The 26,307-nt window shown below is 40.0% G+C and overlaps 3 protein-coding genes across 6 annotated transcripts; 1 reads left to right on the top strand and 2 right to left on the bottom strand.

Moving 5' to 3' along the window:
- Window positions 1-1,149: 1,149 nt before the first annotated feature.
- On the bottom strand, window positions 1,150-5,445 carry eif1ad (eukaryotic translation initiation factor 1A domain containing). The gene is made up of 5 exons (XM_084940413.1): window positions 5,269-5,445; window positions 4,872-4,990; window positions 2,543-2,651; window positions 2,014-2,122; window positions 1,150-1,922 (listed from the first exon to the last, which is right to left on the bottom strand). Exons 2-5 carry the CDS (start codon window positions 4,956-4,958, stop codon window positions 1,700-1,702), a joined length of 528 nt encoding a protein of 175 aa, XP_084796539.1. The 5' UTR covers window positions 4,959-4,990; window positions 5,269-5,445; the 3' UTR covers window positions 1,150-1,699.
- Window positions 5,446-6,278: 833 nt separating this feature from the next.
- Window positions 6,279-14,112, bottom strand: ctsf (cathepsin F). The gene is made up of 14 exons (XM_084940402.1): window positions 13,685-14,112; window positions 12,966-13,076; window positions 12,487-12,568; window positions 11,793-11,854; window positions 11,581-11,653; window positions 10,123-10,236; window positions 9,859-10,007; window positions 9,645-9,741; window positions 9,466-9,546; window positions 9,230-9,349; window positions 8,953-9,017; window positions 7,311-7,401; window positions 7,131-7,189; window positions 6,279-6,888 (listed from the first exon to the last, which is right to left on the bottom strand). Exons 1-14 carry the CDS (start codon window positions 13,931-13,933, stop codon window positions 6,814-6,816), a joined length of 1,428 nt encoding a protein of 475 aa, XP_084796528.1. The 5' UTR covers window positions 13,934-14,112; the 3' UTR covers window positions 6,279-6,813.
- A 1,203-nt stretch (window positions 14,113-15,315) lies between these two features.
- Window positions 15,316-25,695, top strand: aup1 (AUP1 lipid droplet regulating VLDL assembly factor). 4 transcript variants are annotated; one of them, XM_084940408.1, is made up of 13 exons: window positions 15,316-15,613; window positions 17,333-17,498; window positions 19,222-19,359; window positions 19,853-20,003; window positions 20,816-20,997; window positions 21,649-21,721; window positions 21,838-21,911; window positions 22,249-22,315; window positions 22,508-22,610; window positions 22,697-22,828; window positions 22,993-23,132; window positions 24,007-24,095; window positions 25,355-25,695. In XM_084940408.1, exons 2-13 carry the CDS (start codon window positions 17,476-17,478, stop codon window positions 25,398-25,400), a joined length of 1,218 nt encoding a protein of 405 aa, XP_084796534.1. In that variant the 5' UTR covers window positions 15,316-15,613; window positions 17,333-17,475; the 3' UTR covers window positions 25,401-25,695. The 4 variants fall into 4 exon arrangements, with proteins under 4 accessions (XP_084796534.1, XP_084796533.1, XP_084796535.1 ...); XM_084940409.1 differs by lacking the exon at window positions 15,316-15,613 and adding an exon at window positions 17,595-18,383 and having other exon boundaries at window positions 15,620-17,498; XM_084940407.1 differs by lacking the exon at window positions 17,333-17,498 and having other exon boundaries at window positions 15,317-15,613.
- The last annotated feature ends 612 nt before the right edge of the window (window positions 25,696-26,307 follow it).

Below are 26,307 nucleotides of genomic sequence, written 5' to 3'. Positions count from 1 at the left end.
GTTTAAGGTGTCCTGCATACTACCCTTTAGGGCTAAGCCCCGGGTGTATCAAATGTCTGCCTCCGCCTCTGGAGCTGATGCTAAATGCTATCATGCTGTCAGTAATTTCTGAAGCTAGATGAAGTACATGAGAGTACCTACCTGCCCCTGAACCTGGTTTTGCCGGAGGTGTCTCCCAGAAACACTTCCCTTGTGCTTTTGGAAATCAGTTTTGAATGAGTTAAACAAGACAACAGGTATTTGAGTTTCAGGTCACAGCAGCTGAGCTAGTTTTGCAGTGCCAAGGCTCAAAACAAACCAAACAAATGTGATATCTGTTTTATTGTAATATATATCTGGATTTTCATGTCTGAGTTCATAAATGATCAAGACTGAAACAATCTCATCCCATTACAAGTGGAATTAAAGTCCAACTGATAGTGGACTACAGTATTAAACTTACGGCGATAAATAAGAGATTCATCCAAACACTGAGGCTAAAGCCGTCAGGCAAAGGTGGAGTTGGTTGGTGTTTCCCGTCCTTGACAGGGAGGAAAAACAGGTCTGTTCTCCTCCAGTTTTGTGCACTGTCACAAAGTGGAGCGTTAAATCCAATAAAGCTCCTTCAACAGTTCGTGTGTATGACCGCAGTGTTTAATCCATGTATAGATTAGTGCACAGTGTTTCACTACATGTAGTATTTGATATAATTATTGTAGGATACATTTCAGGTATTCATGGGCTTTTGAAAAAACTGAGTGTACATTCTTATTCAAAATTATTTTTGTCAAAATACGACAAGGATGCTTTCATTGTGCAGTTACTCAGTGAGAGCAAAATTGTAATGACAGGAATCATCTCTCTTCTGTTCAATGTCATGTGAGTTATGACGAAGTTTTCTCACACCTTGGGGGAAGAAATGTGTCAGCCAAAAAGGCGTGGGACTGGTTCCACTTGCAGTAGGAATTTTCTGTGTGCTGGCGACACTGTGATGTCATTTCTGAGAATCCATATATTGTAGTTTTTTTCCAGATATGCTAGTGTAACGTCTGCACAACTTTTTCCGGAGGAGATGGCTGCTTGACTGCGTAATAATGAAATGCATTCAGGATTAAGTCTTGAATCCGGCAAGATGGAGACATGCACAGGAAGATATAGATAGAGTCAGTGTGACATAAGCATACTCTGCTTGGGATTTATTCCATTTCAAAAGCTTTTCAGTCATTTCACAAATTAACGTTTGCTGCTGGGTAAGATGAAAATAAAACAGCTTTCATTTGTGACTCAAGCTGATACAATCATTTTTAGAACCATATCCAGCACCAATAGGACATTTGGATTTTCTTTGGCAGCAAAATTAAACAAGTTTCTACGGAAAAGGTTGCATAACTTTAACGTCATCGTACAAATATACTGTGTGCCCTTTATATAATGTACCAGTGATGTGCAATGGACCTATCATCAGAAAAAAAACACTAGAAATGTATCCCATGTTAAATTTCAGATACATTTTAATCTCACAGATTTGTGAAACAAGCAGGAATTACTAAATACATTGAATGAGCCCAGCCATTCAGTACATAAACTGCAGAGGGCGCTGTTGCAGGTGGACCATTGCTTCAGATCATGGTAGCTTCAGTCAGTGATGACAGCAATACAGGAGAGCATGCTGTCGCATCTGTTTCACAACTCCTGATTGTCCGTGTCCTCAGTGCTGCTGCTATGAGGCATTTTCCCTCCTTTTCTCTTTGTCCTCATCCCTGTCCTCATGCTCTTCGCTATCGTCCTCCTCCTCCTCACTTTCACTGTACTGATAGTTACAGCGGTTAGTGTTTACAAAGAGGTCGCTATCGTCATCTTCAGAATCGCTAGCGTCCTCGTCCTTTTCCAGCTCTTTCTTTGTCTTATCCTGCGTCGAATGCTCGTCCATAAAGCCCTCTGGCCTGGAGACAAGAAAAAAATGTAAAAAGTGCAAAACGTGACAAATGAGGCTGATCGAGGAACGTAAAGGTTGCGCAGTGTGTTCCCACCTACCAGAGGTTCTGTTTTTGTAGGTATTGAATGTGATCCTTGTAGAGAATAAAGCTGATCTCTGCCTTCACCTTCTCTCCTTCTTCAATAGGATCCACAATCACATAGTCACCTTTGGAGTGAGAAGATGAAATTTAAATGAATGAACACAAATGGGGGTCTTATTTAGACCAGTACTAGCTAGCGGGAGATCACATTACTAACTTATATGTTTGCACTACGATATATATTATTCTTTTGTTTTGAAAAGGCAATGAACACCATGACAGCGAAGTTCACTGTACTGTATACATTATGGATGTGCAGCTGATAAGTCTGCACATCCTCCAGCAAGTAAGGTGCAGTGAAATATCAAAAGTGTAAACTAACTGGTATGCCCACAAAAAGCACCCCAATTTTTTTTTGTGGGCAGCAGCACACACAGTGCAGCATGAACGTCTGTGCCATAAGCCACTAAATAACATTTGCCACCAGCTGTCACTGGATTATTACTCGAAGTTTTAAACACGTAACTTCCCTTTCCATTGCTTACCTCTCTTGATCCAGATGTTCTTGCGGAACTTGGTGGGCATGCTCACCAAGAAGGTCTCACCCTGAGCTGTGACAGCATCATGTAGGTTGTTACCACGGCTCCCAGTTACCTGTAAAAGTGAAGAAGCAGAGGAAACATGGAATCAGAAAAACAGCCACTTTATGAGGTGCACTTGTTCAACTGCTCATTAATGTAAAATGTTGCAGAGGATGGTCAATGGACTTAGGTGTGTGAAAATGGTCAAGACAACCTGCGGAAGTTAAAACTGAGCATCAGAATGAGGAAGAAAGGCGATTTAAGTGACACTGAATGTGGCATGGTTGTTGGTGTCAGCAAGCTGGTCTAAATATTTTCAGAAACTGCTGATGTGAGACACAATTATCTCTACAATTTACAGAGAATAGTTAAATATCCACTCGTTACAACCACAATGTGCAGAAGAGTATCTCTGAACAATGAGCATATCAAACCTTGTTGTAAAGGGACTACAGCCGCAGAAGACCACACTGGGTCAGGTGTCAGCTAAGAACAGGAAACTGAGGCTATAATTAGCACAGGCTCACCAAAACTGGACAATTCAGTTCAATTTTATTTACATTAAATAACAAATCACAAGGAAAGTCACCTCAAGGTGCCATATATTGTAAGGTAGAGACCCTACAATAATAGAGAGAAAAGAATCAAAGGACCCCCTTTGAGCAAGCACCAGTAGAACCAGGCTGAGGGAGGAGCAGCCATCTGCTGCAACTGGGGGCGAGGGGAGGCAGAAAGAGAAAAAGACACTGGGGAAGAGAGATCCAGAGAATAGTAATAACTAATGATTCACTGCAGAGTGGTGTATAAACACAGTGGGTGAAAACACTGAGTGAAGAAGAAACACTTCAAAGCCCCTGGAGGCTTAGATCTATTGCAGTCACCTGATTCAGCCTATATCTATGAAAAGGAAAGCTTTAAGGCTAGTCTTAAAAGTAGAGAGGGCATCTTTCTCCTGAATCCAAACTGGAAGCTGATTCCACGGAAGAGGAGCCTGAAAGCTGAAGGCTCTCCCTCCCATTGCACTTTTAAATACCTGAGGAACCACAAGTAAGCCTGCAGTCTGGGAGCAAAGTGCTTTATTAGGGTGAAACTGTACTATGAGATCTTTCAGATAAGACGGGGCCTAATTATTCAAGACCCTCTATGTAAGGAAAAGGATTTTAAATTAAATTATTGATTTAACAGGGAGCCAATGAAGAGAAACCAATACGGGAGAAATCTGCTCTCTCTTTCTAGTCCCTGTCAGTACTCTCATTGCAGCGTTTTGGATCAACTGAAGGCTTTTCAGGGAGTTTTTAGGTCAGCCTGATAATAATGAATTACAATAGTCCAGCCTAAAACTAGACACGTGAACTAGTTTTTCAGGATCACTCTGAGACTGGATGTTGTTAATTTTAGAGACAGTGGGAAATGTAAGAAAGACAACAGAACACTGGGAAGGCGTTGCCTGGTCTGATGAGTTTACCTCTCTGCTGCATCATTCACATGAAAGGTTCAGAAACAACCTGAAAGCATCCTGCCTTGTATGAACAGTTCAGGATTGTGGTGGTTTAATAGTGTAATAGTTGCCACACTTTTGAGCCTTTTACCAAAGCATCGCAACAGCATCACTCATCTTACACAAGTACACAGATGGTTAACAGCTCAGATCATCTCAAACTGGTTATTTGAACATGACAATGAGTTCAGTCTACTGTAAACATTATGGATGTGCAGCTGACAAATCTGCAATAACTTTGTGCTGCCATCATGCCAACATGGACTAAAAGGAATGCTTCCAGTACTTTGTTGAACCTGTGCCGTGAAGAATTAAAGTGGGCATGAAACACTACTGTATAAAGGCCAGTAAAGTACCCAGCCCTGTAGATGTCACACTCTCTGTGAAGGTGGATTTAAGAAATAATTGCTTATAGTTTATAGAACAAGTTTAATGCCATCTTGTGTCAGTATAGAACATGATATCAATGGGTTGGTTGTTTGGTTGCGTCTAACAGATTTACATTAGTTTATGTTAGCTTACTAGTAATAACTAGTATGGCTAGCTGCACTGAAACAGGAAAAATCCACTTGTTAGCGTTAATGTTTGGGTTTGAGCAGGGCACCACAGTGTAAATAAGCCTTTCTACAAGTAGTGTTACATGTCCACTTTAAGGCAGCTCTGGAGTTAAATGGGGGTCTTACCTGTGCTTCCAATCTGTACCTAAGTACACAAGTATCCAGTGTATGCTGCTGATTACTAAAATGTGAATGTTGTAGTATGTAGGAAATACAGGGAACTTTATACAAAGTTTACCTTTACGATCTGCTGGTTTTCTGTGGGTGTGACAAAGTCTCCAAGAACCTCCTTGACAACGTGTTTGCGTTTAGTGGCCTGTGACATTATAACCGACAGCCTTCACGTTCCTTCGCCAGCTGAGAAAGAAAGAGTGGGTCGAAAGTTCTAGTTAACTAAAGACACATTTAAAGGCTAGACCTAACAGTAATAACCAACGCTAAAAGGTCAGCTTAATGTGACTACCAGCAAAATTTAATTATTTTTCCTTTATAAATGTCTATAAAACTTTGTGTACCTTAATAATTTAAACTTCCCCTGCCAATTTTCTTCTAAACAGTAAGTAGTTGCTTACGAATAATAACTTAGCGGAAAAGGCTAACATTAGCTGTCTCCACATTAGCAGGTTAAATACTACCTTGAAAGAAAGAAAGACAGGAGTGGCTGTTTGTCTTTTTGAAGCAGAATGTGTCTCCGAGCAGCAGGTACAAAAAGAATCTGAAATATTCAGTCACAAAAAAAATGGACTGACACGCGTTCTTGTTTTCAGTACACAGTGCGGGGAAAGACAGGGAACGTTACACTTCCGATGTCAAGTGGGGTATATTTTCAAAATAAAAGTTCCATACGTGTAAAATGTTCATTTTATCGCTAAAAGCCCTTTTAGTGATTGGTTAAAATGTGACTAAATTTATGTAAATCAACTTCAGGATGCATTGTAATTCACCGTAAGATTATATCACTAACTTACGACGACTTTTGTTTCTTATTTTAGAAGCTACTGCTAAAGACCAGCTGTTCCGTTACCTTCCCTTGGCATTGTGGGAAAATGAGGTTGTTTTGATTAAAGGAACATTCAAGAACACGAACGTTGTTGCCCCTCTATCGTTCAAAGTGTTTTCCTACATTGTGTTTGTCCTGCTTCTTCCCAACATACCGTTTAAAATCATAAACAGGTTAAAATGTTTTCTCCCTTTATAGGCCTTATTGTCGCTGTAGTTATTTGAAGTTAATTTTGCCTTATGGTTAAAGTTATTATATATGCACTAAATAAATTATAAAAAGTAATGGTTTAATTGTACTGTCAACCAGTTTATAGTTTCAGTGCACATGAAAAACTGCACAGCGGTGTGGTGGTTAGCACTGCTGCAAGAAGGTTCTGGGTTTGAACCCATCATTTTCTTCTTGAGCATCTGTGGGTTCTCCAGCTTCCTCCCACAGTCCAGAGACATGCAGTTGGGTGAATCAGTGATTCTAAATTTCCAGTGAAAGGTTGCCTGTCTCTCTGTGTTACCCCTGTGACAGACTGTCCAGGGTTTACCTCATTTCTCCCCCATGGCAGCTGGGATAGGCTCCAGCGCCCCCCAGTGACCCTGAATTGGATAAGCAGAAGAAAATGGATAGGTAGATCATAAAATAACAAACAACTGGATTTCACACTCTTTTTTTTTTATTCAACTCCCATCATTCATTTCTCACTGTTATACAGCTATTATTGCAATTACATTGCACTAAACTGAGTTTGTGCAGTAAACCACTTCAGAATCAAAGCCTTGTTTTTCAAAAACTCTTTGAAGCACATACCATCAGCTCACCACTATGAGCATGGGCTCTGTTACTGTAAGTAAAGATGACTTACAAGCTGTTACCTTAAACACATTAATCATTTTAACCAAGCTTCAGGACTAACAGAAAAAGCAGATGTAATCTTGATTTAAAATTACTGGAAAGTTTCAGTATCACATCAAAGCTAGCTTTATTAGAGCTGGTAAAACACTGGTTTGGTCTAACGGAGAAGAAACATCAGCAGGACTTCACATGTGTGCGTGTTGAGCTCTTGTGCATTCTGGATAAGTGATGTGGAGCTGGGGTCAGTTGACAGCTGTGGTGCATGTAGCATGATGATGATGTGTGTGTGTGTGTGTGTGTGTGTGTGTGTGTGTCTGTAGGAGGTGTTAGGGGTTCAGTTGACTACAGCAGATGAGCACATCTTGTTGATCCCACATGCATTGGAGCCCCTGTAGAGGTTGTAGTAACCCTGTGTGAAGGAGAAAAAACAAATTAACACTCACTCCCTCACAGCTGTACATGAACAGAACTCCTTTTTTCATTATGCTATGAAACAACAGTCAGCTTTGTAAAGCCTAGTGCACGGATCAGCACTTCTACTGAGTCTGTTAATAAAACGGTGCTTTATGTCGGTGATCCTCAGTCATGTAGTTGGTTTCAAATGAAAGATTTTTAGAATGATAAGTGTTCTGAAAGGTCGTGCTGTCTCACCTGCTCTCCATAATCCTCCCCCCAGCTGTTTTTGATGGCCCAGAAGGGAATACCTTTACCTGAGAACACAGGGGGGAAACATTGTTGGCAAACGAGGCAAAAAGATGTGTCTGTGCTTTCCAGAAACTGGGCAAATATTTAAGACTAAAAAAATGGGATAAAAAAAAAAATAATAATTACGTTCTCCGTATCCCACCAACAGCACAGCGTGGTCGATCATCCAGGGGTTGCAGAAAATCTTCAGAGGGTGAGATATGCCCTTCCTGTAAAACTGGAGGGAATGAAATGATATTCAAGATAATGTAAGAATAACATGTATCTTAAGATTATTATCTTTATTATCTTTTATGTCCAGTTTAGATAGAGGTATGGAGGTGATTGGCGCGCATAATAATAACAGCAGCAATATAAACAAGAGTAAGAATAAGAATTGCTCTTATTTGGGCAGGAAATATGTCACTCCTGATATGATACAGTAACAATACACTGCCACTGGCGATTGTGGCTCAAGAGTTGGGAGTTCGCCTTGTAATCGGAAGGTTGCCGGTTTGAGCCCCGGCTTGGACAGTCTCGGTCGTTGTGTCCTTGGGCAAGACACTTCACCCGTTGCCTACTGGTGGTGGTCAGAGGGCCCGGTGGCACCAGTGTCCGGTCAGTGAAGCACAGGGTGGCTGTGGCTACAATGTAGCTTACCATCACCAGTGTGTGAATGTGTGGATGACTGGACGTGTAAAGCGCTTTGGGGTCCTTAGGGACTAGAAAAGCGCTATACAAATACAGACCATTTACCCATGATACTATACACATGCAAGAAAATGATCTACATACGACTTTGCTGTTTGATAAGCACCACCACCAAGTACTGACTCTGATAAGTCAAACTGGTGGGGGTTAGGAATGTTTTAATAAATCAGTAACATATAAACCAACATTACACAAGGAGGCAACGTGACATATTCTATTGATATTTTTATTCCACTCCTAGTTGATACCTCCACTGAGGAGCTTATGTTTGTTTCATTCTGGTAAAACTTTGTAGGCTTGTAGAGTGGGGTCACATTAATGACCTATTAAAATTTAGCTTTCATCTACCAAAGTCTTCAAGTTCAATATAAAGGTTTATTGGTAAAAAAACAAACAAACAAAAAATGAGCAAAAGCCTTATAACATAGAAACTATGACCCTTACAAGTGCAGTGTGCATTGTCAACATATAGAAAATACTGTATAAAGACTTGAAATATGATGTCACATTTGAACTCTGACCTTTTCGTCAAGGTCAACAGACTGATCTGAAGGTCAAAGTGATATTAATGTTGTGAAGCGGGATTTAAAACTCAGTTTCTGACTGCCACTGTTAATAATGACAATGTATTTTTATACTCTTATATAAGACAATAGAATAATAAATGGGGATTCTAACTATCACAGTATAGTTTGCATCTAAATATCACATCACATTTGACCTCTGACCTCACTTTTACATTTCCATCTTAATTTCAAGCTGACCCCAAAACGTCTTTAAAGAGAGGATTGTTAGAGACTGAGCTGTTTAGTTAGTCACAAATATACTTCAGTAATATTAAATAATAAGCTCAAGTTATTCGTGTCCAGTTGTTTACAAATCAGTACTTATTATCTATCACATACTCACTGATACCCTTCTCTGATTTTGACTACACTATAAACTTCTTCAAGTACCTCTAAAAAACAAAGAAAACAAAATGAATTCATCCTCTTAAAAATAAACACTGCGCAACGACTGAGCTGCTTTGCTTCTTGTTGTTTTGAGGAGTGATTTAACTTCTTAAAAAACCTCCTACCTGCATTGCAAAAGCATTCAGAGCAACAGAGACTGGCCCATTCTCAGCCAGCCAAGCAGCAATCTCTGAGAAGGAAAAAATACAAAAATAAATCAAAATGAGTCAATTCAACAACCCTTAGTTTCAAACAGACACACTACAGTTAGAATAAGATAAAAATCATGGACATGTCCATGCAGTTAAACCACTGTTGTCTGTTCATAAACTCTATTTGATGTCTTGCCACTTTTCATTCAGGCAGAATTTTTGTTGACACATTTATTTTCTGTGTGCTCACCCTTCTCCTCTTTGGGCAGCTCCACTGAGCTGTTGATGTAGGCGGCCACCTTCCCGGTGGTGAAGTCACACCTCTGCTTGTGCCCGGTGTAGGAGTAGTCACTTTCTGTCTCCAGACCCCCTTAACCACACGAGGGGCAAAGATTATAAGAAAGCACTTTAAGGAAAAATCTGTTATCAGTAAAAACATCTCTGTTTTTACTTATTGCTAAACACAGAATAAAATCTTAGTTCTACCCAGCTTCTCGATAGCTTCATAAGCATTTGATGGAAGCCCGCCTCTGCACGCCTGGTCCAGCCCGTCGCAGTCAACCAGCTCTGTGAAGAACAAATCAGTAATCAAGCATGTCAAGACTTTATGCTGGATTTGAAAACCCCTGATTAATTGTATCATCTGTGCTACTTTTCTGTGTCACCTTGTTCGGAAAGTGACAGCAACGTTCCATTTTTCAGGAACCACTGGCCTTCAATGTTGCCTATGACAGAAAATGCCCAGCAAGATCCACACATTCCCTGCAGGAGAAAAAAAACACACCCTGATCAGCATAAAGTCGGCACGGTGCACAATTTAATCGCTACTAACAAGCTCTTTAGGGTGACCGCCCCATAATGAACTCTGTTTGTTGGCACCTGGTTCTTAACAGGACTGACAGCTCCATGATCCCTCCAATCCCAGCTGTCAGGCGAGGGGCCTTTGGCGGGAGTAGCTGGTTTCATTGGTTGATGGAGAGTCCATTGACTCAGCAGTGGGTTTAAGTATGTAGAGCGAAACTCCTCCTCTGGAGAAAAGCAGAAGGATATTTCACTTTGCTTTCTTAAGCTGAAGCAACACGTGGAAAGCAGAAGAGACGTTCTCTCATCAGAAACTGTGGACGTGCATTCACAGTTACGTACCGGTGAGGTCGCTGAACTTGGTGACTCCATACTCAGCTGAACCTTGATCCAAAGCCTGGAGCTTCTCAGCAGTCTTCAGGTTCTCGTGGAAGATGCGAAAACGGCGGTCCACTTCTGCAAGGTCGAGGGTCAAAAGCACATATTCATAAAAGATTCTGCTTAAAAGCCTTTCATCTTTTCATTTTCAGTTGAATTTAATTTTGTTTCTAAAGTGCGAACAAGAGAAGAAACATATCAGATGTTTAACCTGAGACATTTAACTATTTCACTTTGAATTTGAAGGCACCAATATGTGTCAAAAAAGTTGGGACAGAGTAAAAAAATAAAGACTGGAAAAGTAATTGGTACTAAAAGAAAACAGTTGGCGATACATTTTGCAAGTTGCAAGTAATTGGGTTAACTGGGAACAGGTGAGTAACATGACTGGGTATAAAAAGAGCATCTTAGAGAGGCGGAGGTTCACCAATCGGCAAAAAACTACATCTACAAATTGTGGAAAAATTTCAGAATGTTCCCTGACAAAAAAACGTGAAGACTGTGAATATCTGATGATCTATGGGGCAGGATATCAAACGATTTAAAGTATCTGGAGAAATCTCTGAGCGCAAAGGACAAGACCAAAAATAGCATTGGATGCCTGTGATTTTTAGTCCTGAGGCAGCACTGCACTAAAAACAGACATGATGATTCTATCATGGAAATCACTGCGCGGGCTCAGGCTCACTTCCTGCAATCACTGTCTGTGAACACAGTCCACTGTGCCAGCTGCAAATGCAGGCTAAAGCGCTATCATGAAAAAGGAATGTGAACATTATGAAAACATGTTCAAAAACCTGCAGCTCTGACGATACGGGGGTGCATTAGCACCTATGGAACTGGCAACTTTCACGTCTGCAAAGGTTCCATCCATCCATTCGCTTCCGCTTATCCTTTTCAGGGTCGCGGGGGGCGCTGGAGCCTATCCCAGCTGTCATAGGGCGAGAGGCGGGGTACACCCTGGACAGGTCGCCAGTCTGTCGCAGGGCCAACACACAGAGACAGACAACCATTCGCACTCTCATTCACTCGCACATTCACACCTAGTGGCAATTTGGATTATCCAATTAACCTATCCCCACAAGCTGCATGTCTTTGGACGGTGGGAGGAAGCCGGAGTCGTCTGCAAAGGTTCTGAAAGTTAAATACAGAGCAACACATGCTCCCTCCCAGATGATGTCTATCTCAGGGAAGGCCTTCCATATTTCACCAAGATACTAAACCACATACTCCATGTATTGCTTTGTGGTAGAAGAGTCTGTGTGCTGAACTGTCCTGCCTGCAGTCCAGACCTTTTCAGTTTGAACATTTGCATTCAGGTGTGAATCCAAACAGGCTTTGATTACGTAAAGTGTTCAGTGTGTTCAGACAGGAATGTGACACAAGGTCCATACGTGGTATGAATGAGATTCAGTCACTCACCCTCCTGACTGCTGTAGACTTTATTGTACTTAGTCATGAACTCTTTAAACCGGCCCAGCAGCTCCACCGACTCCTAATGCAAACACACACACAGAATCAACGACAGAAAGCCTTGATCTCAAATCTAAATCGATTAGAACAGTTTAAACAAACAAGCAGACAGGCAGATAAAGCCACAGGCCTGTAGCTGTAGAGCCTGACATTAATTTTACCTCCAGAGGCTGGCTGGTGGATGGATCCTCTACCTTGTTGCTCTCTTCTACTTCAAATTCAACTGTTAAGAGAAATGAAACACAGGAAGACATGGGAAGTGTGAGAGTATTTAACACTTAAATCAGTCAGTCAAACTGTCATGCAGGTTGCTGCAATTCACAGTTTTCACGGACGATTTTCAAGCTGATAAATATGACAGAAAGAAACAACAAAAATACAAAAAACAACATAAAATCAACATATTTGCAACATCAAATGCAAATATGTCAATTTCTCCTTTGTTCAACCTTCCACCTCATTTATCTCTTTGTAAAACAAGCGTGTAAAAAAAAAAAAAAAATCTCATGGCCTGACTGGCTGATGTGGGTTGCTAGGAAAGTTCACTGACAATCAGTAGAAATAAATGCATTTTAAAAGGAGTTTTCTCTATATGTGGTCAGAAATATCATGATTAAGTTATTATCATAGAACAGAAATGCTGACCTCTTTTATTGTGTTTTTTGGGGGTAAAAAAGGTCTAAAAAATACTTGTTGATGTGTTTTTGGATGACAAGATAATCAGTGTATTTTTTCACAGCACTGTAAGAGAAGACCAATTGGTGTTCAGCTATAAATGTCTACCATATGACTTCCATAATGGGTGGTTGTGAATCTTAAATGTTGGATGATGAGTCTGTTTGGCTGCTGACTGACCTTTGGGCTGGCATTTCTGTTTGAGCAAGGTTGACGCCCCCTGCCAAGGGATGTCCCACACCTCGAAGACGCAGACTTCTGTCTGAGACATAAAAACAAAAATAAATTAGAGGAAAAGCGATAACAGCTGTTATGTGTAGGTTTGGGTCTCTTGTAAAAAGCCCCATTTATAGATTTACTTATAACTTAGATATTTTTAGTTGGGAAGAAAACAGGAACAAAGAAAAAAAAAAAGAGTCAATACTGTAAAATACTGTAAAGCGTGAATGAGGCATAAGTGAGATCACTCCAAGTCAAGGCTGAGTCACAAGATCAAAACCAGCAAAACTGCTTTGACGCAATAAAAAAATCAATACACAGCTGGACACACACACACACAGCTTTTTTTCTCTTAAATATAAACTCATATCACACATTCTCTCTGCTTATTAATTTATATCACAAGAGCTATCTCTCTCTCACACACACACACACCCTACCTTGAGTTGATTTAACTCGGGATAGAAGTCACATGTCCTGAGCATGGTGGACTTCTTACACTGAGTGTTACTCAGCTCCACTGTTAAAGTGTAACGGATCCCTTTAACCAGCTGGAATACAGATGAACACACAAACATTCGGACATCTTTAATTTAAAGACACAAAATCTTGGTATAAATAAAGATTTTTATTTAGACGTGGTATAAAATATAATGCGTGTGTTTTATGGATGCTCGTTATGCTCCAAACAAGCCACACTGCGGAGACATTGTTAATTTAAAGTCAAGGACATAACTTCCGGCTGCAGTAAACCGCGCATAAAATCTTATCTTGAACGCTTGAGAATAAAAATAGGTAAAATTTAAAAAAAAATACTGTTCTCTAAGTTGAAAACTCTTGAAAATTGTAAATAAATAGGAATACATTTTTGTTTGTTTTTTGTTTAAGCATAATCCCTTGCTGAACAGCCCAGCAAAGACGTTTACGCTATTATTTTGAAGGTACGTCGCCCCTTTTTCCGGCCTGTGTTTAGCTAAAATGACGACCCTCCAGCAGCGCCGTTGTTTACAAAAAACCGAGGATACACAACGCTTATTACAATGATATAAATCGATAAACAACAAATTCTTTAACCGTTCTTTGCAAGTACACTACAAGACCAAAACATGTTGAATAAATATTATAAAATCAGAAGGAAAGCCACCAATAATAATTATACCTGTTTGTTGGCAGAGATGACCCGGCTGACTCTGCGGAGATGCATCGCATTGGAGACACGGTTGTATCGCTCCTCTGCAAAGGCCAGAGCCTTCTTAAGACCCGGGTCGGACTCGTGGACCCGGATAGAAGAGCCGGGGGGCCCAAAGAGAGGCCGGTCGAGGTCCTCACCGAGTCCGAGAACCGAGCCCAGCAAAACGGCCAGGGACAGCCACTGGATTAGCGGGCAACAGCGCAATATGACCACCATGTTGGCCCCGTGTGTTGTCACCGACTGAAAGGACCGATGTCCAGTCTGCGCTCACTTAAATAACAGCCGTGTTTGTTTTCTTCACACAAAAATCGATTTTCAGTTAAGCAGCGATTATACAAGAGGCTATTACCAAACAAATCTGAGAGGCTGTAGGCGGAGACTGAGCTTTTATGGGGGGCGTGTTCATGATAATTCCCATATTTATTATTCAGGCAGGGCTGTCGCTGATAGGTCTGTAGGGCAGCAGTTGTCTTTCAGGCTTTCTGAAGCTGTTGTTTGGATATTTGGCTGATATTCGCTCACTTCAGTCCAGTCGTTGTGCCTGATCATTTTCAGATTATATTGTTTTTCGTTTGTTTGTTAAGGCACCTGGCACTGACCTATGAATCATTCGAGCATTCAAGAGATGAAACAGGGTGGTGCCTGCACTTCACAGACAACTTAGCAAAGAACCAAACAGCTATTAGTGGAGGTTCTGTCACCGTTTGGTGCTGCATTTCAGCCAGTGGTGTTTCAAGCTCTTTAGAGTTGTACAAACTCTGGTTTTGCCTTATATACTGTATTTACACATATGTTTGCACATGTTTCAATAAATGGCTACACTTTTCCCCCCTAAACTGCTGACAATAAACACAGTAAAAAAGAAAAGAGGGGCGACTAAAGATGTTCAGCTCATCATTGGAATAAATAAATAGATTCATTAAAATAAAATGGTAACATTACATACTAACTACGTTTCCTGCAAATTAAAATTTATCAGATTTCGCCACTAGAGGTAGACAAAATACTATAACATTTTACCAGCGTTTCCTTTAGGGCAGCGGTCCCCAACCTTTTTTGCGCCACGGACCGGTTTATGCCCGACGATATTTTCACGGACCGGCCTTTAAGGTGTCGCGGATAAATACAACAAAATAAAACTAGTACCGGTACCGAAAAAAGAAGATTTATTCATAACACACGTGAAAAGACCCAGGAAAACCGAGTTAACGATAAAAACGATAACAAAATAACGCTGAAAACTGATAAAAACCCTGAAAACCATACATTTCACACCTGAGCCTCAACTCTCGCGGCCCGGTACCAAACGACTCACGGACCGGTACTGGTCCGAGGCCCGGGGGTTGGGGACCGCTGCTTTAGGGGATGTCTTTAGTGCTTCTTTTTTTTCTGCTGCTCTTTTATTTTGAAAGTATCGCACCTGACACTCCGATAAAGATGAACACATAGTTATAGATTACATGAAATCATGAAAGTAATTGAAGGGTTGGGTACAAAGACTCCCTGTTTATACACTTCTGTAGAATTTAGAAACGAGTATTATTTATATAAATTTACTTTTGTAGAGATGGCGCTTTTATTCTAGGGGATTCTAACAACGGACCGGAAGTGGTATCGTGCCGACTGAAGCCATTATCTGTGCTAGCGCTATTTAACCACAAAGCTAACATTTTAAAGTCGCGTACTTAAGCGGTCTGAAAAGGCTGTACTATAATCTAACTAGCTCCTTAAAGCTACCCAGTTTCCAGTTTACCCACCGCATGACAGAGGTGCAGTCGTGAAAGTAATGACTAATTTATATTTAGGGGTCAGGTTGTATTTTTAGCATTAGCCTCTGAAGGTCTGACTGGCAGACATGGAGACTCGGGGAATTGAAGACATGTTTGACTTTCGTCGGTAAGTCAGCTAACTGCTAAGTAGTGTAAACTGCTCGGTTAACCTTCACTAAGCGCTAATTAGCGCAATAAGCGTTGAAGAAATATACAGAGGTTATAGCGTCGGCGACGTTTATTATCGGGCAGCTAACCAGTATAGTAGAAGATGTATTAAATAATCTGGAAAACATGCAGCTAGATAGCCGATACTGGCAACGTTATAGTAAACAAGTCATGGATAGCGTTTGACATGAAACCTTGTCCAGTGCTAATTTTAATAAGCACGCCGATCAGTTGCAGCATGAAATGCGTGAACTAGCTAATCTTAGATGTCTGTTGGTTTCATGTATTCACTGCTTGCCTTGTGACAACCAAGAGTGAAGTTTTTTAAGAGACTTAAATTTTTTGATCTAGACACAAAAGTCAGAGATTATATTTGAGCGCGTGCAAAGTGGAGAAAATAACTGACAGCAAAAGTAGCTGTCGTTGTGTACTTCAATACTAAACTGTTTTTGACTTGAATAGAGGGCGGACATGAGGCCTGTAGACAGTGGTAATGACGACTAGAGCGTTTATAATGAGGTTTCGAAATGTTCTCTAGCGCTTGACTGCATAGGGAATCGAATAGTGACACGTGTAATATTGGTAAAAACGCTGAAACAAAAGCAGCTCTAACTCTGCAATTGGTTTTAATAACGTGTGTACAGTACTGTGCCTCGAGCCACCCTTCATATCGTCAGACTTGATTGTATTTTTTTTTAAAGTGGTCTTGAGCATCGGTTCTCCAGGATTTCTGAAGGTCTTTCAACGTTATTCTTTAGACACTTGCTGCCTTTTCACTCATTTTCAGTCCAGTCCTTGTAACGGACCACTTAACACTGATCTATGATTCATTCAGGCATGAAAACAGTGTTGTGTCTACACATAGCAGACAGCTTGGCAAATAACCAATGTTAAATTACTTTGTTATCAACAGTCTGTCACAAAAACATAAAGATAAAAGTTTGACAGACGTAATATAATACTTTTGTCACAACAAGGTGATTCCCAAAGTGCTATTTGCTGAAAATTTGGCATATTGCAGTAACATATTGCAGCACACTACAGTGTGCAGTGTCCAGTTAATTTGTTTTTAGGAAACTGGATAAGGGGAGGACAAAAGAATTGGCAGTGCTTTAAAAATTATCAACAGCAGATGAGCCAGTAAAAGTCATGTCACAGGACCTGAAAGATGCATTTGGCCCTGCAGTTGATCCAAACAACAAAAAGCACCCAATGCAAGGGATGATGTTGTATCTTTACATAACAGAAAACTTGGTAACAAAAACAAGTAATTTTACATTGTATCTTTAGGCACTTTTTTACTTGCAGTCTATAAAAGAAAAAACCTATAAAATGTTCCCATTTCTTTAGTTGAATCTGTGAAAAATGTCAAAAATAACAGTTTGGCAGATGTCGAATAATATGTTTTCTAGAAAAAGGTGATTCTCCTCAAATTTTCATGCCGAGATCTGCTGGCATGAAAATATGAGGAAACTGGACAAGAGGAGGACAGATGGTGGCAGGCTTAAAAAAATTATCTACAGCAAGTGTCTGAAAGTCATGTCCTTAAGAAACAGGAAACAGTCCTTAAGAAACAGGAAAAAAATCTGCCATAGACCTGACAGGACCTGAGAGATACATCTGCCCCTTTAGTTAATCCAGCTACTATTCACTGAAGACTCATTGGAAATGGTCTCAGTCTAAGGGTCGCTGTCAAGAAGCCCTTCTTAAGGAAGGGAAAAGAGGAGAAAAGGATGAAGTATGAAAATTACACAAGATCAGTGGAGGTCAGCGGGCTGATGGAATGATGAATCCACGTTTTTGGTTCAACTCCTCTTCAGTATGAACAGGAAAGAATTACAACAGTGAGTGTCTGCAGCCACATGCAAAACACAGTAAAAACATACCTGAATAGAAAAGCACAAATTGGAACACCATCAAGCATGAATTTGCCTCCACAGACCCCGGACCTCAACACTATTCTAGAAGTGATGGATCATCTTGACAGAGAGAAGAGCTTTGAATGTCTTCCTAGAAGATTGGAGAACAATAGGAAAGCTTGGAATTGTACAAACTCTGTTTTTGATTTACGTACTGGATTTCAGTGTGTGTTTGAACACGTTGCAATAAATACCTGCACCTATAACTAGGGATGGGTATCGAAAACCGGTTCTTGTTGAGAACCGGTTCCCACTGTTTCAATTCCTTGGAATTGTTTGCCATTTTTGCAAACGATTCCCTTATCGATTCCAGTCGCCCCGAATGATGTCACCACGTTGCGGAGCGTCATTTACCTGACAGGAAACACGGCGCCTAAGCGGCTCAAACGCTCAAAAGTTTGGTTATACTTTACGAGAACGGATGACAACAGGGCAACTAGCAATACTTGCAAAGTAGATATTTCATTTAAGGGAGGAAACACTACGAATATGCAAAAGCATTTGCTCACAAAACACGCGATGACCTTAAATGAATGTCGTGTTTTTAATTCCGTTCCGGACTCGTGAATCTCAACCCAGCAGCAGCGGTAACGTTTGCACGTCCTCTCCCGTTAATGCGGCAGGTAAATAATCAACTAACAGTGCATATTATGTTAGCAGAGTCTGGCTGGCTCAGATGCTGGCAGTTCTCGCTGCAGTCTACCGGTAGCGTCTCTTTTCAGGCCAGGATAGACGAATGTCACTGAGCAGTGACTAAGTTTGTGGTAAAAGGCTTGAACCCATTTGCCACAGCAGATGCCCCGATTTTCGGTAAGTGAATGTGTTTAATTGTAGGCAGGGACATTACTGGATATTCTTGTGTAATTGCTACAGAATAATTTATGTTATACTTTGTTATTGCTACAGAAGAATATTTATTTTATTATTTTACATTTACAATTTTTTTTTTTCCTGGGGACCCTGTGACACCCCATTGAAGAGCCGTAGGCTGTGGATCTCTTAAGATCTCACTGTTGGGTTTGTAAGGCCATGTTACTCCTGAATTTCTATCTTGTTCAAAGAGAAGATATAAAACAAAGTTCTAAGCTAATCGACCTTAGTGTTCTCCTTTTTTAAAAAGAATCGATAAAGAATTGAATCGTTAAACAGAATCGAAAATGGAATCGGAATCGTGAAAATCTTATCAATACCCATCCGTATTTATAACCATTTCGTATCAAAACATAAACAGATTATGGATGGCTCTTTTTCACAGTATTGTATCATTGGGTAATATTGCATAGTTGAATAACAATAGAGTGAAATGGTTAAACTCTGATGTGAGTTCATGCTATGGCTCAGTGCACATTTATCCAGTAATAAAAGGAAGAAGATCAGTAGGTTGTGAAAGATGCTGTCATTCAAATCACAGAACGGTATTTTTGAGGCTGATGGTGAGGTGTATATTTTGAAATTGGGAAATAAAAAAGGGCTAAAAATGTGTTGGTTCATTTGAAATATAATCAGCACAGGATAAAGCAATCTTGCTACAGATCCCTTGGAAATCACTTAAATTCTCTCAACTATAAATTTACATTTAGATTTGTTTTTCTTTTGTGTTTTCTATTCCAAATGTCATTTTTTTTGATTCTGCTCTGTTTTTGTGCAGGTTTCCCAAAGATGCTGTCGTTCTTCTGCTGTTGCTGATTTACTTTCCAGTCGGCATTTCTTTAATGTTCATACGTATTTTTATTGGTGTTCATGTGTTCCTGGTCAGCTGTGCACTTCCAGAGAGTTTTATAAGAAGGCAAGTGTTGAAAAAGTGTTCCAATACCACATTTCACTGTCAGCAGTAACCAAATCTGTAGCTGAGTCGTCTTGTGTGTCACTTCTAATCATGTTTGTGTGTGTGTGACAATAATGACTGAGGTGAAATTGTAGTATAAGGGATAACAATAGCAGTTAATGCTAACACACATGGCATCTGTGCCATTAAAATAACTGTAATTTTTTGTCAGAGTTTATTCACTTTAACCACAATAAATACCACTGAGGCCAGTGGAAGGTAATTGTACTTTGCACACTGTAATTTTAGTTTGAAGAAAGGTGGTGACTGCATGATTAAAGAACCAAAGCATGTACATGCCCTGGAGGTTATAAGAGCAGTTAAGAAAAAAGATATTTGTACGTATTGCACATTGTGGTAAATTATACACGCAGTGTTACACTATTGAGGACTATCCTGTTGCCAATTGTGTTAAAATGCTGACATCATGGTTTTTTTTTTTCTTTGCTTCTAGATTTGTTGTGAGGGTTATGTGCTCGGTGCTGGGGATGCATGTGAGACAGAAAAATCCCCGCTCCAGAGACAAAAACACCAAGCTGTACATATGCAATCATGTGACAGAGTTCGACCACAATATTGTCAACCTCCTGACCCCCTGCAACACAGTGAGTGCTTGGCTTAAACGTTTTTCCTGACTCAACCGTGTCATGCAGCATGTTTTACACATTCAGGGATTCAGTGTAATGTATCAGTGTGCTGGTTGCATCAGTGCCCTCCTATTAACAAGTCTATGGTGACATCATTGCATTACATGGCTTGGAAATAAATACAATTTGACACTACATACAGTCCTGTGAAGAAGAAAGTTTTCAGTTGTCTGTGCATTCCATTATAACTTTTGTAGGAACTAAGCTGGTAATTAGCAGTCAGGTAACTCTAATCAAATGCACTTGATGCGCTGTGTGAGCACCTCTATAACAGCAGAGGTGTTTGGCAGTTTGCTGGTCTGGAGCATTCAGATATGTGTCTTTCCAGGAGTGGACGTCCCAGCAAATTCACCCCATGCTCAGTCTCTCTAACCACTGCATGGTCAATGAGTCAACCGTGAACTCCTCTGTATACCAAAGTATTCTAGAGTCAAATGTGAGGCCATCTGTCTGACAGCTAAAGCTTGGTCCAAATTTGGTTATGCAACAGGACAATGATCCCAGCACAGGAACAAATCTCTAACAGATATACTGAAAAATTCAATTCTCAAGGTGTTGCAATGCACCTCAATCACAGTGAAATGCTGTGACAGGACCTTGAGAGAGCTGTGCGTGGAGGCAAGATTGTGCTGGTGCATTAACACATGTTATAATATACCTGATCTATTCTCAAGGTCTGTCAGTTGAAAAAAGAAGATCCTGTGTACTTTAATGTATTTTAAATATAGTAAATATGTGGTGAATTTGACCCGTCTCTTTCTGCCTATCAGCCCCAGTTAGATGGCTCCACAGGCTTTGTGTGCTGGGCCAGAGGCTTCATGGAAATCCATGCAGGCTCCGGAGCCATAGGAGAGTCTCTGCAGAGTTACTGCTCTGCTGAAGGCACCACGCCTTTGCTCCTGTTTCCTGAAGAGGACACCACAAATGGCCGCGCCGGTCTTCTCAAATTCAGGTGACGTTTGTACACATGTTACTGTACAGTAATAAACAAGAACTATCCAATAACACAGCAAGTGTTTGCGATTCATCAGCACCCTGGGACAGTTTTGGCCTCTTACCCATACCCAGTGATTTAATGCAGCCAGCGACAAATTATCATCCCTCTTTCATGGCACGTTGAGATAGAGATGAATTACTTTGGCGGTTGAGTCTCCCCCACTAATTTCCCTCTAGAGTTGAAGGGAAATTAGTGCAAGGAAGTGAAAACAGCTGCTAAATTGATTCATTTCTATAGTTCGAGTAAGACTGAAACAAGTGTACTGTATCCTCAGTGGAGACGCACATGAAAACCAGAGAAGCTGGGAGTTGCACTTTATAATGAGGTTGTGATTATTGCCATGCTTTTCTTTACAGTCTCTGATACTCTTCTTTCACTGGAACCTAACGCAGACTCTCTTAGGCTGCACCTCCTTTGTGCCATGTCAGAATCACCTGTTCACTATGTTGCTGATGCTAACTACCAAAGGCATTGGCCTTTAAATGCTTAGCTGACTAATTGCACATATCCCGAATGTCTTTAACAATAAAATCAATTGTTATTGGCTCACAGCACAAAGCCCAACCAGCTACTATATTAAATATCTATATTTGTTTTTTCTCTCAGTTCCTGGCCTTTCTCACTGACTGAATCCATCCAACCTGTGGCCTTACGGGTGACCAGACCATTGATCTCTTTGGTAAAGTCATTTGAACTCACATTTAGAATGAAAGTGTCATTTAAAAGAGCTGATGAAATGATGTGACTGCACACCAAAGTAATCTAACAACACGATTACCTCCTGTCTGTACACAGAGCACACCAGAGTCCAGCTGGCTGACGGAGCTCTTATGGACATTTTTTGTTCCATGGACAGTGTATCATGTAAGGTACTAAATAATTTGTGTCATTATTTCTATCTTTTTCTGCAGCCAGATTTTTCACAATGTAGGTCTTATTTCTTTTACCCTAACCTGGTTTTGTGGAGATTGTTATGTAAAATAGTTTCACAGATTCCAGAAAACACAAACTGTGAATTTGTGGCACAAACTACCCTCCTCAGGCTCATGCTCCTGCTAGGACTTCTGATTAATGAATGTTTTTTGTTTGGTTTTTTTTGGTCTGAGTTTTTGAAAAGACTTTCTATTGATTTTTAGTATTTCTGTTGCTCTAATTGTTCAGATTGTCTTCTTAGCATTGCTTTTTTGTGTTTCGTTTCCATCCCAGTTGGCTCCCAACAGTATCCAGACAAGATGGGGAGTCGACACAGGAGTTTGCCAACAAAGTCCAGGAGGTAAGAACAGCGTGTGCCACTTGGATGCACATGAGTTATATTTGTAATTGTAAAAACAAATATGCGTGTGTGTGATATGTGTAAGAGTTATGAAGCCTTGCACCTGTACACAGATCTCTTTGTTGTTATTTTGCAAAACCTCATGCATAGCAGATGTGAGTTCCCACTTTCTGCTTGTGTGTTTTCGTTTAGCTGCTAGCTGCTGAGCTTGGCTTGGTCGCCACCAAAATCACTAAAGCTGATAAAGCAGAGCACATCAAAAGGACAAGACGCATTGTTCCACAAACAACCACAAGTAAGTCGTTCACATGATTCAACATCAACTCTGTCCATGTGGGAGATTCAGCTGATTGGAGGTTGTTGTTTTTTTTTTAAATGTAGGTGTAACACCTGGTTCTATTGGGCTTGGATTCATGAGTTTGGGCACAGATGACCGCAGGATTGCTAAGATGGCTCAGCAGGTGAAGGACGTGTTGCCCCATGTTCCACTGAATGTCATCACAAAGGATTTAGGTACACTTACATTTGGCTACCACATCTATTTTCTTGGAATACACTTTCATGTTCATTCTGCACCTGAGCTCTTCTGTCACACTTTCGCTTCGTAAGACGTCCTTTAAAAAGATTGATAGATTCATTTGCCATGCACTAACAGGTGTTCTTTTTATTGTGTATAGCAAAAACCAATTGTGTTGACACCACCATTACAAATCTGCTGGAGAACAAGGAGGAAACATCAATGGAAGCAACGGGGATCTCGACTTTTGGCCCTTCCAAGATCAGCTCCTATTCTTCTGGTCCTGCTCCCACCTTAAAGGTTTGATAAGGCCTATTTCCTAGAATTTAACCAGACAATTGGAAGTTATAGAGCACATCTGATTAATTTACGGGTCAATATCATTGACTGATATAAGCTATTTGGTGATCTGTTGGTATCTGCATTTGTAATAGTCATAAACAACATTTTTAAAAAGTAAAGAAAGAACAGGAGAAACAGCCTTCAGTGATGTTATGAATGTTGAAATTGCAAAGTTTGCCCATCAGAGGGCGCTCTGCAACTTCCCTGTTGGCACACCACAAACACAACAACCAGCTTGTAAAGTCAGGAAGATTGTAAACGGGTAACTAAAGAACTACATCTAACAAATGTTAATCTGTTTGTGTTTGATGCATCTGAAAGAAAAACATGATAAGAGGACAACCTGTCAAATTTTAATCATTCAATTATTGGTACCAGGCAAAAAAGTCATGTATTAGTCAGGCTCTAATAAGTTGGGTAAAAAATTATTATTTATGAAGTATACCGAAAAGGTCCATTAAAGGCACAAGCTGTCCAGAGGTGAACGAGAAGATGATCTTGATCTGTTGATCTCATAAGCTCCATATCAGTGTCTTTTTATCACACTTTTTACCTTACATTTTAGCTGCACTGCATGATAATATTCACTAAGATATTATTTATAATAAAGGAGCCCAATATGCAGTCGGTCCATCACATGCTGTCAAAATCAGTGAGACATGAAGCGGCCGTCTCCTTATTTTTTAAGACTGCACATCCTAGAACCTCAGATACATCCGTACAATATAATGAGCCCTAGTGTCTTCTGTTAGTTTCGGCTTATCTGTGTATATGAGTGTTAATAAGAAGTTTTTTGGAGTTTTTTTTAATTCCATTTCGTTTTTATTCATAGCCTGCTGCCAAAACTTTTGGGAAATCACCAACCGACAGACATTTGTCTCTCCAAGAAAGAAAAGAAGCACTGTATAACTTTGCACGAAGGTGAGATTTTCTAGTAACTATTATCTTTACTGCTTTAAGCAAGTGTTTCTGGACTTTGTAATAATACCCCATGACAGTTCAGTTCATCTTAATAAGAGACCTGAGAGAACAGCCAAAGCTGTTTGGTTGTTCGTTGTTCAGGGCTGAGAAGTTATGCAACATTCATTTGATTTGAGATTTTCTTGCTTTGGGTTGAGTATGTTGTTCATTTCTGATTCTTCACAGTATTCGAGCAACACCAAGCACAGATCGTATGCAAAACAGAAGTGTCTTTACAAATTTAAATCCCACAACTTTGTTTTGAAAAACAACATCCACATCTCTAAACTCAATTTTGGGGAACAAATTGTCAACAAACGGTACCTGGCAAAACCTACGGCGGAAAGACGCTGATGAACACAGTGAAGCATTAGCATAATTTTATTTATAGTCTAATAAAAGCCAGAGGGATGACTCCAAATGAATGCTAACTTTGTTGTGAGTCTGCTGGATTTTCTCATGAGTGCAGCTGTGTCCAAACACATCTGCTATACAAACTTTGTGTTGTGGTAATAGATTAGTATTTTAAAGGTTGTTGTGCTGCCCCCACGTGGCTGAAAATACGTCAGTGCATTTTTTTAAATAAAGGTGGAAATCGTAAGAGAAGAAATCTTATGTGAGCATTGGTGTCAATTGTAGCACTTAAAGTTTTGGTAACTATGTAAGCAATGACTGAGTATGTCAGTGCCATTACCTTTTTTTTATAGATGTGAAGAGGTTGCTGTCCTTTTTTAAATTTTTTTTTTTTTACTTGTGAGACTGAGGTTTTAGCTTGCTCTGAGCTCGGACGTGCGTGTCCAGTGATTTTATTTATTTATTGCTTGAGCCGATTTAATGTAAGTTTGCTTGGCAAACATGATCTCTGGATGGTGGTGCATGAGATGAGCTCTCTTGTTTGTCGTATTACCAGAGTATTTGAATGTATTTAAATATAGATATTTGATGCGCCTGATGAACATGCAAAATATCAAGATATTGAAATACTGTCGGGGTGCTGAATCAATTTTTTTTTTCTCCCTTCACGCCACTATTACCTAAAAGTCAAAATAATTTGGCATGAGCGTGGTTTTAGACCCTAATAAGAGCACAACTGTACAATCACAGTGAGTCTGGACGTGTCAGAGTTGCATCTGTAGTTCTGTAGTTGTGTTTATGAAACTTTTATGATGCTAAATAAAAGCTGTATTTAATCTTTTTCTTTTCCTTTTCCTTTCTTCCAGACGCTACATTGAAAAGCATGGATTGGAGCAGGAAGACGGTCACTGAACAGTTTGTGTCAAGCAATTATGGAAAGAAGCATATTCACGTTGCATAGCTGTCTGATTTGAATGGTGATTTTATATTTCCCCAACCAGTTCTGTTGACAAAAAGGATTTTGTTCTTACGTATTCGGGACATGTATAAGTTCATGGAATGGTGATTATGCATGTGTTCAGTTTTTCATTCTGGCTGATACATAATTTTGATAACAGTTTGTATTACAATCCACTGACTGTGAATCATCTATTTATTTTTATAATGTCCAGAGTTGTTGATGGAAATAAACCTCTGCTTGACCTTGCTTTAATGAAATGATTTCACATCCATGTGTTGTCAAGAGTTTGGTATGTGATTAAGAGGCCCCAGGTTTTGGCAAGTAAAGTGAAATTTGACTTCCAGTTTCATGACATTTGTATTTTAATAGTTTTGTTTTTTCTATTCTCCAAATATATGTCAACCAAATCCTGCCATAAGAGGGAGCCAGAACATAATGAACCTTGGCAGTCCTATAGACACAGCAGGAATCTAGAAACTAGTGGATGGTGTATTTTAATTAATGTGAACATTTCACACTTTTAACTGATGAACACACACAGTTACAACTCCATCAGAAATTTAAAAGTCAGATGAGTTGTAACAGGTTGAAAACAAACATCCATAAACTGAGACTAAACTGTGTGACATGAAGACCAGCTGGAACAGTCACTGTGGGATTTGATAACTGAAAAGGCAGAAAAACCACTGACCTATGAATCATTCATACATAACGAGGCACCTAACTCAAGGAATGAACCAGTGTTTTGTCTACACGGGTGGCAAAAAAAACAATACTTAGATCTTTAGGCACTTTGTTACTAGCAGCCTTTTACAAAGTAACATTTGTTTCAGTTTCTTTAGTTGAAGCTACTGAAAA

The sequence above is a fragment of the Perissodus microlepis genome, chromosome 2, assembly GCF_051167445.1.
Source record: "Perissodus microlepis isolate ML-2025 ecotype Zambia chromosome 2, ASM5116744v1, whole genome shotgun sequence".
Classification (NCBI taxonomy): Eukaryota; Metazoa; Chordata; class Actinopteri; order Cichliformes; family Cichlidae; genus Perissodus; species Perissodus microlepis.
This window is presented reverse-complemented; position numbering and strand designations above follow the sequence as displayed.

What these genes read in the sequence shown, in the direction of transcription:
- eif1ad (XM_084940413.1), bottom strand. Translation starts at nt 4,958, where the DNA reads ATGTCACAGGCCACTAAACGCAAACACGTTGTCAAGGAGGTTCTTGGA. An exon ending in AAAACCAGCAGATCGTAAAG is followed by an intron (nt 2,652 to 4,871) that starts GTAAACTTTGTA and finishes TCACTTTTACAG; the next exon opens with GTAACTGGGAGCCGTGGTAA. An exon ending in GAACATCTGGATCAAGAGAG is followed by an intron (nt 2,123 to 2,542) that starts GTAAGCAATGGA and finishes CTCACTCCAAAG; the next exon opens with GTGACTATGTGATTGTGGAT.
- ctsf (XM_084940402.1), bottom strand. Translation starts at nt 13,933, where the DNA reads ATGGTGGTCATATTGCGCTGTTGCCCGCTAATCCAGTGGCTGTCCCTG. An exon ending in TGAAGCTATCGAGAAGCTGG is followed by an intron (nt 9,350 to 9,465) that starts GTAGAACTAAGA and finishes CGTGTGGTTAAG; the next exon opens with GGGGTCTGGAGACAGAAAGT. An exon ending in GTTGGTGGGATACGGAGAAC is followed by an intron (nt 7,190 to 7,310) that starts GTAATTATTATT and finishes CTGTGTTCTCAG; the next exon opens with GTAAAGGTATTCCCTTCTGG.
- aup1 (XM_084940407.1), top strand. Translation starts at nt 15,573, where the DNA reads ATGGAGACTCGGGGAATTGAAGACATGTTTGACTTTCGTCG. An exon ending in TTGCCAACAAAGTCCAGGAG is followed by an intron (nt 22,316 to 22,507) that starts GTAAGAACAGCG and finishes GTTTTCGTTTAG; the next exon opens with CTGCTAGCTGCTGAGCTTGG. An exon ending in TGTTCCACAAACAACCACAA is followed by an intron (nt 22,611 to 22,696) that starts GTAAGTCGTTCA and finishes TTTTAAATGTAG; the next exon opens with GTGTAACACCTGGTTCTATT.